At 45.3% G+C, this 15,306-nt stretch overlaps 2 protein-coding genes across 4 annotated transcripts in view; both read right to left on the bottom strand.

Moving 5' to 3' along the window:
- Positions 1-15,306, bottom strand: part of LOC140370223 (protein NLRC3-like) — a 300,708-nt gene that overhangs the window by 108,086 nt on the left and 177,316 nt on the right. The gene's annotated exons all lie outside the window — the stretch shown is intronic.
- On the bottom strand, positions 2,432-15,286 carry ythdf2 (YTH N6-methyladenosine RNA binding protein F2). Its single transcript, XM_072457291.1, has 5 exons — positions 14,846-15,286; positions 13,598-13,677; positions 11,551-13,209; positions 3,486-3,551; positions 2,432-3,245 (listed from the first exon to the last, which is right to left on the bottom strand). Exons 1-5 carry the CDS (start codon positions 14,892-14,894, stop codon positions 3,222-3,224), a joined length of 1,878 nt encoding a protein of 625 aa, XP_072313392.1. The 5' UTR covers positions 14,895-15,286; the 3' UTR covers positions 2,432-3,221.

Below are 15,306 nucleotides of genomic sequence, written 5' to 3'. Positions count from 1 at the left end.
TGAACATCCAGGGACGGGACATTGAGAGAGTGACTCATACAAGGACCTGGTGTTCATCTGAACCACAAACTGGACTCATAACACAGACTGTACAGGAAGAGCCAGAGGTCGGCTCTACCTCCTGAGGAGACTCAGGTCTTTTGGAGTGACAGGGCCACTCCTGACAGGGCCACTCCTGACAGGGCCACTCCTGAAGACCTTCTATGACTCTGTGGTGCATCAGCTCCTGTAGGTGTGGTCTGCTGGAGCAGCAGCATCACAGAGAGGGAGAGGAAGAAGCTGGACAAAGTCATCAAGAAGTCCAGCTCCGTCCTGGTCTTTCCTTCTGCTGCTGTCAGACTTTATAACAAACACTGTTAGTTCTGAACACGTGCAATACTGACCTAACCATGTGCAATTCTGTCACATTCATGTGCATATAACTGATGAAAATAGAGTGGTTTTTTTTACCATTATTATTAGTATTATCTTGTCTTACTCTAGCTGATTTTATTTTATCTTTATTTATTTTTCCCCTCCTTATTAAGAAATGAGTGGTTTTGTCTATAGTTTTGTTTATAAGAGTTCTTCTATTAAGTTTTCTGTCCTTTTCCTCTGTATCTACTGCGTTGCAACAATTCAATTTCCCCATGTGTGGACAATAAAGGAATATCTTATCTTATCTTACCTTAGGACACTGCTGTAGCTACTTTGTGTTGTAACACTGGAATTTCCCCATTAAATAAAGGCTCATCTTATCTTATCTTAAAACACACGCAGCTCCGACACGTGAAGGCTGCACCGCTCGTCCTTCATAAATGAGCTGTATATATATATATATATATATATATATATATATATATATATATATATATATATCTATATATATATATATATATATATATATATATATATATATATATATATATATATATATATCATGTCATGTCACTGTTGGGCCCTTTTCACAAAACTGAGCGGTTAGTTCCAGGTGCCATGCTCAGTGCTGAGGTCATGTTGCTTCTCTCTCGAGTGCGTTACCATGGCACCCTCTGCTGGTGTAACAAGGCATAACATGCAAATATTCAATGTACTGAAAAAAGCTCTAGTCTTTTGTACAAATGCGACTCTAGGAAATATATTGGGCATGTTATGTTTTTGTGTACAGGTTTATTCATTATGATTCTGGCCATTCCCAGAATGCACCATGGTCTGTTTGCTCCTCCTCCTCCTCATCCTTCTTCTTCTTTCTTTTTCTTCCTCCTCCTCCTCCTCCTCCTCCTCCTCCTTCTCCTCAGTGGGAGAGTTGACAGCCCCATACCAGTTTGTGACAATATTTTGGGGCTGTTAATTTGCTACTTTAGTTCTTCAAAGCTTTAAGTTCAGTTATAAAAATATATTACAATCTGTCGTATTTGTAGTTAACTCTAGAACTGAACCAGGTCCGACCCAAACCAGGACTGAACCAGGTCTGAACCAAACCAGGACTGAACCAGGTCTGAACCAAACCAGGACTGAACCAGGACTCACACGGGTCTAAAGAGCCTTGGAAAGGTTCAAAGTCTATATTTCTCTTGTATTTACTTGGCTCCTTTACTTGTTTTGACATTGATATGAATTCACTCTTTGAATGAGTTGGTTCTAGATCTAATACAAAGCTCATTTTCTTTTAAACAGTTTTGTTCTCATCACTCTCAGGTTAAAAATGGGTTTTCAAATTCCAGATTACATAATAGACAAAAATGCCCCACACATTCATATTTATCAAATAGTTTAACAGTCAAGTATTTTAGTTGTGGCCCATTTAGGCTAATTGAACGGGCCCTCGACCAGGGTCGTGCTCATGAAGTGGCCCTCGGCCCTAAAAAGTATCTAAACTGGGGGTCACCTCAGTCTAAAATGTGTCCTTAGAATAATTTAAAGTCTGGTGCCTGGGAAACTAAAGGCTAAAAATTAGAGATCAAAGAATGCCTATGCTCAGAAAAAATAAATCCATTTAAAATCAAAAAGTTGCTTTGCTTTAATTATAAGCCTTAAAACTGTATGGCATGATTTAGTGTCTAATACATCTGTAGAAACCAAAATGGAACTTTATATTAGTCCAGTAAGTTAAAAATATTGATTATTTTGACACTCGACCCCAATTCAAGTGATTCCACTCTCGATGTAAATGTGCAGGTTAAGGCTCCTGTAGTGGAGAAAAGCCAAGAAGGGGCCACACCAGGTCTTTGTGGAGCGTCTTTATTCTGCCACAAATCAAAGCCAGTAGTTATGAAAGAGGAGCTTGCATTTGTACTGTAAAGACATTGTGAGTGAAGGTGACGTGACTGTGCGCGAGTGGCTGAGCGGACAGAGGAGATGTTAGGTCAGTGTGTGGACGGCCCAAAGTTTAGCTCATTCAGAACGGTCGGGACAGGCCTTAAACCAGGAGAAGGCGCACACGCACACACACTTTTGCTCAATATATCACATTTATTACCTTTGAAGTGATTAATAGAAAGAGTGGGGACAAGGCCACTCGAATTATCACTGTCTTTTAGAAAAAAACAGAGGGAAGGAGAAACAAAAGAGCAGCCTGTAGCATGAGATCCACTTGTCCAAAGGGAAAGACATGGAAATTAAATCCAATTTGGTTTTTTGACAGTGAAATTAACTTAACATTTCAACCCATTTGACAGCCACCAGACACTTCCCTACAGCATCCACTCAAACACAATGCGAGACCGTTGAGCAGTCCTCAAAACCAAAAAGGATGGTGAGCAACAGAACGTCCCATGAAGAGTGTCCACTGGCACGGTCCACGCTGGCATGTCCTCAGGAGGATGAAAACGAGACAAACGGCCCATTCTTCACTTTGGAAACGATTAAACGCCGACAAGACACATTTATGTTGGATCTGTGTGGCAGGAGAATTAGAGGCTGGCTCTTGGACCATAGAAAAAGAAAATGATCCTCTCATTTAGAAAAGAAAAGCAGCATACGAGGATGAAAGCATATGTAGTGGAATGGGGTGGGGCAAAAAAAGGTTCACCTAAGGGTGCTATGCATTAAGTTGTAGTCCTATGAATATTTGTTTCCTTTTTCTTTTTTTACTAGAAGTTCGAAGTAAGTCTTTAAAGTCAAAAGAAATCAAGAAAGTCTTCATTTAGTTTGTTGTCCTTGTTAGTTCATCACCCCTAGTAGAATTATAGAGATCAGCAGAGAAAGTGTTCCACTTCAGGCCAGAGGGGGCGTCCCAACGCTTACTTCACCCGACCCTGACGCTCCTGAAACAAGCAAGAACAATGCACCAACTATAAGTATTTCTTACAAAGAATAATGCACCAACTAAGTATTTCTTACAAAGAATAATGCACCAACTAAGTATTTCTTACAAAGAATAATGCACCAAGTACAAGTATTTCTTACAAAGAATAATGCACTTGTGCAGCAGTTGAATGTTTTGTATGTTACAGATTGTGTGCCCTCCAGGCTGGACTTGTGTAGCTGCTGATGCGGCACGTTACCTGGATCCTGTAATGACTCCGGCTGCTGGGGTTGCTGGGATATGGCTCGCTGCCCTGGACCTCCACCTGCCACACACCAAGAGCACCGACTCAGCAAAGGCACACATTCAGTTTACATCCCTCTGACAAGCACACATGTCCTGTCCCGAGACACGACTGCACCGACCACAGAGCGAGGGGAGATGTCCTGTCCCGGGACACGACTGCACCGACCACAGAGCGAGGGGAGATGTCTTGTCCCGGGACACGACTGCACCGACCACAGAGCGAGGGGAGATGTCCTGCCTCGGGGCACGACTGCACCGACCACAGAGCGAGGGGAGATGTCCTGCCCCGGGACACGACTGCACCGACCACAGGGCGAGGGCAGATGGCCTGCCCCGGGGCACGACTGCACCGACCACAGAGCGAGGGGAGATGTCCTGCCCTGGGACACGCGAGCGAAAAGTACTACGGCGCGAGCACGGACAGCGTCGTGGTGCTTTACGCGCGCACACGGTTATCTTAATACCTGGCGGTATCTTTTGAGCATGGCAGGTCACCATGCCACAACCCCTCAGCAAGAACACTGCACGTGTTTATTTAGGCGCGGTCCACCCTCGACCACCCTCGTGCCCCCTTGTCCACCCTCGGGCCTGATCGTTTCATGTAGAAATTGCGCTCCAGGAACATCATTTTCGCTGAGGGAAATGAAAAAGCTTTGTACATTCTGCGTCTGCCATTTTGGCTTGTGATTGTCCGAATCATCTGGGTAACTGGCCCTGTAGCGCTAAAAATAGACCAAGCCGCGACGTCATTCAGACTCAATGCTCTACCCCGCCCCATTCCATCACAACCAAACCAGTCCACTGCACACCATGCACTGAGAAAAGGCACAGTCAGACCGCACCCGTCAATAAGCCAAAGGTGCCAACGTAGTAACATGAGACACTTGCACACAAGGACAGGGGAGTGATGCCCCGGCTGTCTCTGAAACACAGGTTCTAGCAGCGCATTCTTCTGTCTAATTAGACTTATTTCTCAGTGACTGAGTTGAAATGTAATAAAACAGCATTTTTAAGCTTAACAAACCGAGAGCACATCTGAGGTGTCCCCACTGTCCTTGATGACTCTGAGCTGACTTATCCGTCTTCACATCTGGATCATCTGCTCCTGAGCTCGTACTTATCGAGTGAGTGTTACGTTGTAACATATTTACACAGACATATGGTCCAGAGTAATGATGCACATGTCGTCTTGACCCGTGAGTCAGGTCTGACACCAGAAAACAAAAAGGGTGGAGGTGTCTGTGGGGATGAAATAGTTAACAGGTTGTCCTTTGGCGTGTTTATCATGTTGCATCCTTTAACCCGTTACCATCCGCCCATTTCATCCACACAGCACAATGGTTGGACCCAAATGGCTTATTAAAAGAGTACGTTATGTTCCACATGTGAGTGTGATGCATCATTAGAAAGCTTAGACCTTCTAGTTTCTGCAGATGTGCACATGTCACACTGTCAGGGCTTCAGAACTTGCACTACACAAGCCCAAACATAAACCAAACATCCTTTTTTTAGTCTCGCCTGAATATTGTCAATTTGTAACGGTCCTAAAGACATACTTCATTGTGTTTATGCTGTTCACTGTACATGCTGGTGTCATGACAACTGTGTACAGTTTCAGATCTCTAGGAACAGGCATTTTGGTGCTTTGACCTTTTTGTATCAAAAAGTATATTCGGAACAAGTTGTAACAACCGTTATACTAGAATTTTAGCTCCTGTGATAATAAAAATTACATTGATGTTTTGGAGACCACAAATACTCATAACTGCTAAAAACAATGTGAAAATGTGTAAATCTGAGTTTCCCAAAAGAGGTGAAAGATGCATGTACTATACAAAAATATATTCAACAAAATGCTTGTCGATGCACACTGAAAAAAACGGGCTCTTTACAGCTTTTACGCATGTGACTAGTGATCTCAGTCTGGGTTATTCCAAAAACCTGTTCAAAAGCTTGACCCATTGGCTAGAATAATATGACCAAAAAGTACTATATCATTTCTTTAGCCCGCTAGCACAGGTTAAAGTCTACTGAACTTTCTTCCCAAACTTTGAACCCTGTGGTTATTACAACTGCCAGTAAAAATATGTAAAGTAGACATAAACGGCCACCAGGGGGCCTGCTAGCAAAAAGTACAAGTATTTGTGGACAGTGGTCACTCAGTGTTTTAAGCTTCAAAACATTGTGTTTTATCACAATCAGACTCGGTCAAGGAGAAATGAGTCTAATGAGGAAGTGACTCTGGACGCTGCAGAACAAAGACACGTGGAGCGTTCACATGTGATGTACAGTCTGCAGTTTAGAACCTGCTGCAGTGAAATGAGACGTGTCCAGACCTGACTCACAGGTCAAAAGACACATGTGCATCACCACATGGACCATATTCATGTGTAATAACTCATGTTACGTCACACTCTCCATAAGTACGAGCTCAGTAGAGACAGAGGGGCCAGTAGAGACAGAGGGGCCAGTAGAGACAGAGGGGCCAGTAGAGACAGAGGGGCCAGTAGAGACAGAGGGGCCAGTAGAGACAGAGGGGCCAGTAGAGACAGAGGGGCCAGTAGGGACCAGAGGGGACAGTAGAGACAGAGGGGCCAGTAGAGACAGAGGGGCCAGTAGAGACAGCGGGGCCAGTAGAGACAGAGGGGCCAGTAGAGACAGAGGGGACAGTAGAGACAGAGGGGACAGTAGAGACAGAGGGGACAGTAGAGACAGAGGGGACAGTAGAGACAGAGGGGACAGTAGGGACAGCTGTGATGTGTTTAAGCTTAAAAAATCTGTCAGTTTTATTACAATCCAATTCCTTTTCACTTAAGTCTAATTAGTAAGTCAGAACTCTGGTGCGTTGCACGACACATTCGCAGCTGCGATTATTCATGAGCACATGTCTCATGTTACAACGTGAACACCTGCGGTTTATGGTCAGGTGCCACCCGTATATGGACAGGTTCTATTCTCTTCGTAAATATCGTGTTTTATTCACGAGCGCTGTATAGCCCGAAAAGTCAACAATTACAAAGGGGGTAAATATATTTCAAATGTCATTGTGGTCGATGCTGCTCTGATCATTTCTGTTTCTTCTTTGACCTGTCCGTTTTGTTTAAACCACCGGCTGGTCCTGCAGCTGTTCAGAGGAGACACAAATGATGGCACAGGTGCACTGTTTATGGAAATGATAAACTTTGAAAATGTCTTGAACTCCGTTACATCTAGTGTTCTGAATATTCTGGACACCATTGACACCATGAAGGCTAAACATTTTTTTTTAAAGCAGAAGGCTCCATGGAGAAAAGGGCGTGCCGCAGGGCCGAACGGCTCCAGGTTCAAAAAGAGATTTACAAAGAGAAGCTGAACATGTACAACCTCATTTTATGCAGAACTAGGGAAAGATATTTTTCTGAAAAAGTTGGAAGCTGCAGTAACAGATGAACAAACCCTTCAGCTCAGCTGCCGTTACAACTCATTTCCCAAGTGTAACGAGTTCAGGGCATTAAAAATGCTATAAGCATTTTTAATGCCATTAATTAATTAATCCCACAATGCAAAAAATTACCCTAAAACCACCAAGGCACTTGGAGCTGACTCACTTTGCACCTGTAACTGACAAAACTGTCCATGAGCTCATCACCAATCTGAGTTCATCTACATGCTGCCTCCATGTGTGACCCTCCAGATTTCTAAAGTCTGTGCTGAACAGTTTGTTAGCACCATTCACTCAGTTTTAACATGTCGCTTCAATCTGAGTCATGACCGGTCCATCTCTAATCTGACATTTTGGGACAAAGTCCTTAAAAAGGTCGTTTACAACAGTCCTCTTAACAAACAACTCATTTCATGTTTTTCAGTCAGGTTTTAGACCTCATCACACTGAGACTGCGGTTGTCAAGGTGACAAATGACATCCGCCTACATATAATTAAAATATCATACTTTTCGGGCTGTACAGCACCCCTTAATTAAAGAGGACTTTTCACCGATTGGAGAACTCAGACCATTAGTACCCATCTTTAAAATGTGCATGAGCACACTCACCCCCACCCTCCTGTTTCAAAGAGGCCGCCTCCCATCACACCTGGTGCAGAAGCACGCTACAGCCGCGCCTCTACACGTGTTTATTAGCGCCACGGATGGCATCATCTCTCGTCTCCTCAGATGTAGATGCACCACTGTACGGTCTGAGGGGTTTGAAAGTCTGACAATTACGGTAAATGATAGCTCCAACAATCCCCCCCAAAGATTACTATGCATCTAATGTAATAGGTTTGATCTTTAATTTAGATTAAAAAAAAGTTCATAGCAAAGTTTTTTAATGTATAAAATTACCAAACTTATAGAAAATACCAGCCTAACATCGGTTATTGGCCAAAGCCTTTCACATAACATAGGTATAAAATGTCCATATCAGTGCACCAGGGGTCATATCAGAGCACCAGGGGCCATATCAGTGCACCAGGGGTCATATCAGAGCACCAGGGGTCATATCAGAGCACCAGGGGCCATATCAGTGCACCAGGGGCCATATCAGAGCACCAGGGGTCATATCAGTGCACCAGGGGTCATATCAGAGCACCAGGGGTCATATCAGAGCACCAGGGGTCATATCAGAGCACCAGGGGCCATATCAGTGCACCAGGGGTCATATCAGAGCACCAGGGGTCATATCAGTGCACCAGGGGTCATATCAGTGCACCAGGGGTCATATCAGAGCACCAGGGGCCTCGCTACATACATTCAGGGCGAGGGTGACATCCCTAACATAATAAATCTAAATGGCCCGCCATCAGTTTTGACATGGGGGAAAATAAACCAGCCCTAAAACCCGGCGCAGAAAAGTTGGAAAAGCTTCTTTTTTGCGGCGGGCGCGGCACAACCACCAGTCAGACTGCCCTCTAGTGGCCCGGAAAAAGGCACAAAAAAAAAGTAGCTCTTTAAATTAATGTATTCACTAAACTCTGCTCACCTCTGAAGTATCAGAGTACGATCTATGATCCTGACTGAGGCCGCCTGTGTCCAAGGGATGAAAAGACCCAGAAGAGCTGATGTTTCTAAATTATAATACTGTCTTCACCAATTACTGTACCAATATTCATTACATACCAAAATGGTGTATTTTGGTACAGTGCTCACTAGTAATACATTTAAACCACTACGTCTTTACGTTTATCATTTCCATGATTCTATTACGTTTTAGGGAACAAATATTCAAATTTCTTGATCGTGTTTAGACTTATACACAGTGTGTTTAGACTAATACACCATGTAATAGTGTGTTTAGACTTATACACATGTAATAGTGTGTTTAGACTTATACACATGTAATAGTGTGTTTAGACTAATACACCATGTAATAGTGTGTTTAGACTTATACACCATGTAATAGTGTGTTTAGACTTATACACCATGTAATAGTGTGTTTAGACTTATACACCATGTAATAGTGTGTTTAGACTTATACACATGTAATAGTGTGTTTAGACTTATACACATGTAATAGTGTGTTTAGACTTATACACCATGTAATAGTGTGTTTAGACTTATACACCATGTAATAGTGTGTTTAGACTTATACACCATGTAATAGTGTGTTTAGACTTATACACCATGTAATAGTGTGTTTAGACTTATACACCATGTAATAGTGTGTTTAGACTTATACACCATGTAATAGTGTGTTTAGGCTTATACACATGTAATAGTGTGTTTAGACTTATACACATGTAATAGTGTGTTTAGACTTATACACCATGTAATAGTGTGTTTAGACTTATACACCATGTAATAGTGTGTTTAGACTTCTACACATGTAATAGTGTGTTTATGGTACATTTACCTTGGAGGAAAATGCGACCCTGTATGAGGCATATTTACTATCCCTTTAAAACATTCTGGGGAGACACTGTGCGCTACTGGTAAATATGTCTAACCTAATCGTTTAATTAAAGGGAAAAACATCACGTGTATCGTGGGTCACAATGGAATTTGTTTAAATTTAAATGAAAATGTGTCTAGAGCTTTTGAAAGTCTAACGTTGTCATTTGAGTTTTTTGGCTCAGAATAATCGACTAGATCAAAGTTCACCACCAGTTGTGTTAGAATACAGCAGCCTCTGTTGGTAAACCGTGTTGGTAAGCCGAGGGCGTAATATTGGCACTAATATCGGTGCTTCTGGCATCACAAAATGTTAAACAGTAATACTGACCAATACAGGGCTGATATGGTGCCAATGATCAACACTAGTCCATAAATACTGCAGTCAGGGAGTCACAGTTGTATGAGGGCACTCGGCACACTCTAGTGGCGTAATTGTGCATTACAAGGCCTGCAACAATGAATCAAAATCATCTTTTTTTTAGCGTTCATTATTCCTTTCACTTACATATTTAACTTACATATTTAATTAAACGTGAATCTGTTCTACGAGGACCTACAGCACCTTAAGCAGAGACAGCGTCTTGCGACGGGGAAGCAGAGTTTTGTCGTGTGAAACAAAGTCCACGATGACGGCACGCGGAGCTAATGCTAACACATGACTGCAGAGTTACAGGTCAAAACAGCGACACTGGCCTCACCAACAGTTTTACAAACAACCGTCTTATTTAAAGTCACGTGACAAACGCAAATGTATAGAAACTGTTACCGTTTAATTTAATTATTCCTTCATATATATTCTTTATATACAACAGAACAGTTTGAAGTGAAATGTTGCAGTTTTGGGGACAAACTTACGTGACATTAAGAGTTTGTAATTTTTTTGGTACATTCAGATTAATAGAGGAAAATAATCAATAGACTACTACATGAATTGACAGGTATAGCTTTTCACTCTGCATTTAGTGATGGTTGACCATGAACAACCTACAGGTGGGCATAACCCTTTGTGAACATGTGACTCTACAAACACATGACCTCAACTGACATGTTCAGGTCATGTGCAACAACCAGGACTAGCAACTCAACTATTCAATTCAGTTGAAGAACCAGGAGAATAAAAACATATGGATTGAAATATTGAAGACTATATCTTGTGCCCTTGGCTGCTCAGACTCCGGCAGATCATGTTTTATATTCAACATTTGTAAATTCCAATATTGATCTAAAATGTAATTTTATGGGATTTATTCATTCTTTGTCTAGTTGGTGACATGTTAATGAACATAGATGTACATGCTTTAAACACATGACATGCTCACTAACACTTTCACCCAGCATTCCTGAGGTCTCATCCAAGTACTATCCAGATCCCTCCCTGATTAGCTTCCAAGATCAGGCATTAAACGGTGTAATGGACGATTAGTCCTGCCACGTATCAATCATAAAACGCACCTATCGCTCACCTGCAGCCGCGTGCGGCTCATCCCCACGTTTCCATGTGTCTAAGCGCATTAATCTATCATAATATAGTTCCTTCAGTGTACGGGACAAAATGAAGACGGAGAAAGACTGTTCGAGCTCAGAAGAGACAGAAATCTACGGGAGACGAGAGATGTGACGCGATCCGCAGCGCTAATAAACAAACGCACGTGTGTGTTGTATCGGTCCACACGGGGGAGTGGCATGTACACGGGGGAGTGGCACGAGCACTTCCGCCCGAGTTCTCAAATCGCCGAAAAATCGTCCATTGCGCCTTTAAGTTTGTATGGCCACTACTGGCAGGCCAGAAAGAGGAAAAGAAAAAAGTACATTTGAGATAAACTCTATATTAAAAATTAGGAACTTGTTTCATCAGAAAATTAATGTAGTCTGCAATGAAAATACATCAATACATCTTGGTCTATTAGTTTTTAGGAAAAGTTTGAAGTTATGTACACAATATGTAATATTAATGCTGTATCATTTCATCTATCCATGTGTTAGCCACTGTAATATTGTCGGAGCAGTGGCCTTTTGAATGCAGGAAAACAAACATTACTTGGTGGACAACAAGGTACATGTAGCATGTCTCCTTTAAGCTCTGCAAAACCAGATAGTATTTCAAAGTAACACCAAGTATCCCAGAGAGGAGTAGGACTCCGTGGTTACCTTTTTGACACACTCCTCCTCCTCCTGGCGTTTCTCGTAGTGAGAGAAGTCATCGAAGATGGAGGTGGTGTGTTTATAAGCGGCGATAATCTTGAGCACCTGCCGAGCCTTGTCCAGGGGCACCTCTTGCGTGTCCCGGGAGTTGGTCACTGGCTTGTTCTCATTGTTCTCCAGTCGGATGTGCCTCAGCTGACTGTTGGGAACGTCCTTTACAAAGATCCAGCGAACGTCAAAGCGGCCCTTCCACTTGTCCTGCGACCATACGCCTGCAGATGTATTGTAGTCCACGGGAGAGCGCATCTCAGCCACGCCGCAGAAGTGCCCACTACCGTTGACGCTGAACAGCAGATACAGAGGGCCCTTGGCTCCCAAAGAGCGGTAAGCTGCGTCCAGACGTTTGTTCCCATGCTCAGTGCTGCACCAGATGTTGTACTTGATGGAGCGGTGGATGTCGTCCTCAGAGTAGCTCTTGATGATGAACACGCGTCCTTGTTTGGGGTTCCAATCAAAGTCCTTAGGGTTGTAGTTGTTTACCATGCGCAGCTTCTCTAAGACGGGGTGAGGTTCAGAGGGCACACCCGCCAGCACGGGCACTCCGGCAGAGGAAGGGGGAGACTGGCCCGTCCCACTGCCCTCTCCAAAGCCATTGGTGCGGCTGCGAGGGGGGATCCAGCGGCTGGGCTGAGAGGCCTGCTGTTGGCTGGAGGGAGGGGGACACTGGGACAGAGGAGCCATGGCAGGCTGACCTGCTTGCAGCTGGCCCATCTGGGACCCAGGTGTCCCCAGCTGCCCGTTGCTCAGAGGCAGCTGGGGTGTCCCAACAGCAGTGGCACCGGGCTGGGGGGAGGCCTGGTTAGGAGGCTGCCCGTTGGTGGGAGCTGGAGGCACCTGTTGAGGGGTGGCAGCCTTAGGCATGCTACCCTTGTTGTCCCACGTGCCAATGTCCATGTTGTGTTTAATGGGCGGAGGCGGGAGGTTGGCGCCGGCCATGCCACCCTTGGTTTTCAGCTTGGGCTGAGGCTTGGCTGGTTTGCTGGCAATGTCTGCCCAGGAGGCAGGCTTAGCAGGAGCTATAGACACGGGAGGCATGCTGGGGGGGCCCACAGAGGACACAGGACCCAAGGGGCCCCCACCAGGTAAAGCAGAACCAAGCACTTTAGGAGCAATGTCCCCATTTCCCCCTGGAGCAGTGCTGCCAATCTTCAGTCCCGCCATGCTCTGGTCTAAGCTGTTCATGCCAGGAGCCTTGTTCAGGGGCTCATTGGCCGGTGCAAATGGGGACTGTCCATCAATCATAGCGCCTCCTAATGAGCTGGGGGCGTAAGCGTAGTTGTTACTGTAGCCTGAGCTCTGCGGTGTCCCCGACTGTCCCTGAGAGCTGTTGCTGCCCCACGTAGCGAAGTCGATGCCGCTGGGAAAGAAGTTGAAGCCATGCTGCCCAAGGAAAGGGTTGTTTCCCAGAGGGCCCGGCTGACCAAACATAGCATCTGGGAGGTAGTGGGGCTCCCCGTTGCTCAGCTGTCCATAAGAGGCCAGGTAAGGCATGGGAGGGTCTCCGCCTGTGGACCATGCTGCCTCGTTCAGAGAGTAGGAGAATCCTATGGAGGGGCTGTAGTAGCTGGGCATGTAGGAGTCTGACATGGCCGTATAGGCATTGCTCTGTGGGAAACAAGGACAAACGTTAGTCAACCAGGAGTAACTAGGACAGTACAATTCTGATATGAAAATAGGATTTGTAGAAAGGATAACACAGCAGAGTTCTATGAAAATGTAACAAACTATAAAATCTATTTTTATACATTCATTCTGGGCTTCCAGCAATTAATGCGTAGGAGCAGAACTACAATAATTGTGAAATATAGAATGAGTGTGTTGCACAAACACTCTTTTGGTCTTAACACTGCCTTTAATAAAACAGGAAAACAAGTGCAGCATCTGTAGTGTGGAGCTAAGACTAAAGCGGTCCAAATGAACCCGTGATAGACGTTCACCCCTGCTCACAGGCCCAGAACATCTACCACCACTGCAGAGGAAAGTCCATGCTCACCTGTCGGGCCTGAGTGTTCAGGTAAGGCTCAAACTCATCGTCATTCAAAGTATCCTTTTGGGTCACAGCTCCGTTTTGCACTGGAAACACAAGAACACAGAGGCTTGTGGGTTAGTTTGACAGTTAAGCAGTAAATAAGAATATATGATACACTGATGGATTACTGGGAGATAAGGAGGGCTTATCTTAACATTTACATGTAACAGTTACAAGAAAACAAAGCATACAGGTTAGGGTTAGGGTTAGAGCCAGGTGTAATGCTGTACAATAAGCATTCCATGTAGATATGGTACTTGTCTGGGTCATATACAACACGTTAATGAAACAAATGCAGAACTCAAATAAAGCTACATCTGGTCAGGAAACTGAGCCACACAAGGAAGTCTAATTAAAACGGCTTTTGTTTGTGGCCCAACAGAACAGTTTCTTGGGCTGCCTTATTTTCCAGCATGTTTTAAATTGCCAAAACATTTGTCTATTGAATTCGATTAAACTAAATAAACCAAACTTATAAACATATCCAAAATAAACACAGTTCCTTGATGTTTTGGGTGAGAGAACCCAACATGTCCATGTGGGATTTCCGGGAGCACAAGTTAAAGACTAAACATTGGGTCATAGAACTATAGTTCCATGTGTTCCGATCTTTTACCGCTTTAGACCCATGAACCGCGGCGGAGGCGCATTAGGCACGGAGCTACACGCTCCTGTCCCCGGGACCAGGACACCCCGGGACCAGGACACCCCGGGACCAGGACACCCCGGGCTGCTCTGGTGCCACCGGCGGGCAGAGTTCAGGACGGCGTGCTGAGCGGACATACCGGGCCTCCAGGTCCACGGCTCCATTCGGGAGGAGAGATTCTTCCAGGGGGAATAACAAGGCCGCACTTCCGCACTTGGCTCCAGAGCCTAAACGCTCCAACCAGGAAACTGGCCCAGTGTGCGGCGCGTGCTTCCTCCTTTAGCTCCAGTGTTAGCTCCAGTGTTAGCCGTGGCGTTAGCCGCACTGTCAGAGCTGCTCCCGCCAAACACACTCGGCTCAGTGTTTGGGACTGAAGGGAACTCTGGTGCCGCGTCGTCATGCGTGATAAACGTGTCGACACTTAAGCGTGAGAGCGGGTCAAAGTGAGAGCGCGGGCCGCGCGGAGCACGTAGTTCCCACAGCGGGCGCACACGTCTTAAGAGCCAGGACACAGGACACGAGCACCGGGGTTCGGGAGCACAAGGACACGAGCCGCAGGCGCTTACCTTTGTTTCCTTGGCCTTTCGGTCTCTGGATTGGGTCCAGGTGATTCATGAAGGTTTGATTTATGAGAGGAGAGGAGGGGGAGAAATAGATGCCGCTGGTCAGGAGCAGTCAGTCCGTTCGCAGGTGCTCAGGCCTACAGTGGAGCTAAGCTATCCAGTTAGCCTGTTAGCCTGTTAGCCGTGTGCTGCGTGGGGCCTCGGCCGATCACAAGTGTCCGCGCTGTTGCTGCTCCACGAGGCCGCTGGCTGACATGTCTCACGCCCGGAGCCGGAGTGTGGGGTCTGGTCCTGGATACACGCGGCGGGAGCACAATGCGTGAGTGTGGGGCAGAGTGTGGCTCTGATGCGGGACTGTTTCTGTCCGGAGCCGATCACACAATGGCGGGCTGCGCTCTCACACTCTCAACATGGCTGGGCCTCGGCAAACCGCAGGACTTTATGACAGGCAGCAGGCGCCCCCT

The sequence above is a fragment of the Eucyclogobius newberryi genome, unplaced genomic scaffold (assembly GCF_026437365.1).
Source record: "Eucyclogobius newberryi isolate DKJ021-1_F unplaced genomic scaffold, fEucNew1.0.hap1 SCAF_21, whole genome shotgun sequence".
Taxonomy (NCBI): domain Eukaryota; kingdom Metazoa; phylum Chordata; class Actinopteri; order Gobiiformes; family Gobiidae; genus Eucyclogobius; species Eucyclogobius newberryi.
The sequence above is the reverse complement of the archived record's forward strand: the minus strand, read 5'-3'. Positions and strand labels throughout refer to the sequence as shown.

Coding starts and splice junctions, on each gene's coding strand:
- ythdf2 (XM_072457291.1), bottom strand. CDS start 14,894: ATGAATCACCTGGACCCAATCCAGAGACCGAAAGGCCAAGGAAACAAA. Junction 13,210..13,597: donor TGAACACTCAGGCCCGACAG/GTGAGCATGGAC, acceptor TGTTTCCCACAG/AGCAATGCCTATACGGCCAT. Junction 3,246..3,485: donor GGAGTCATTACAGGATCCAG/GTAACGTGCCGC, acceptor TGCTTGTTTCAG/GAGCGTCAGGGTCGGGTGAA.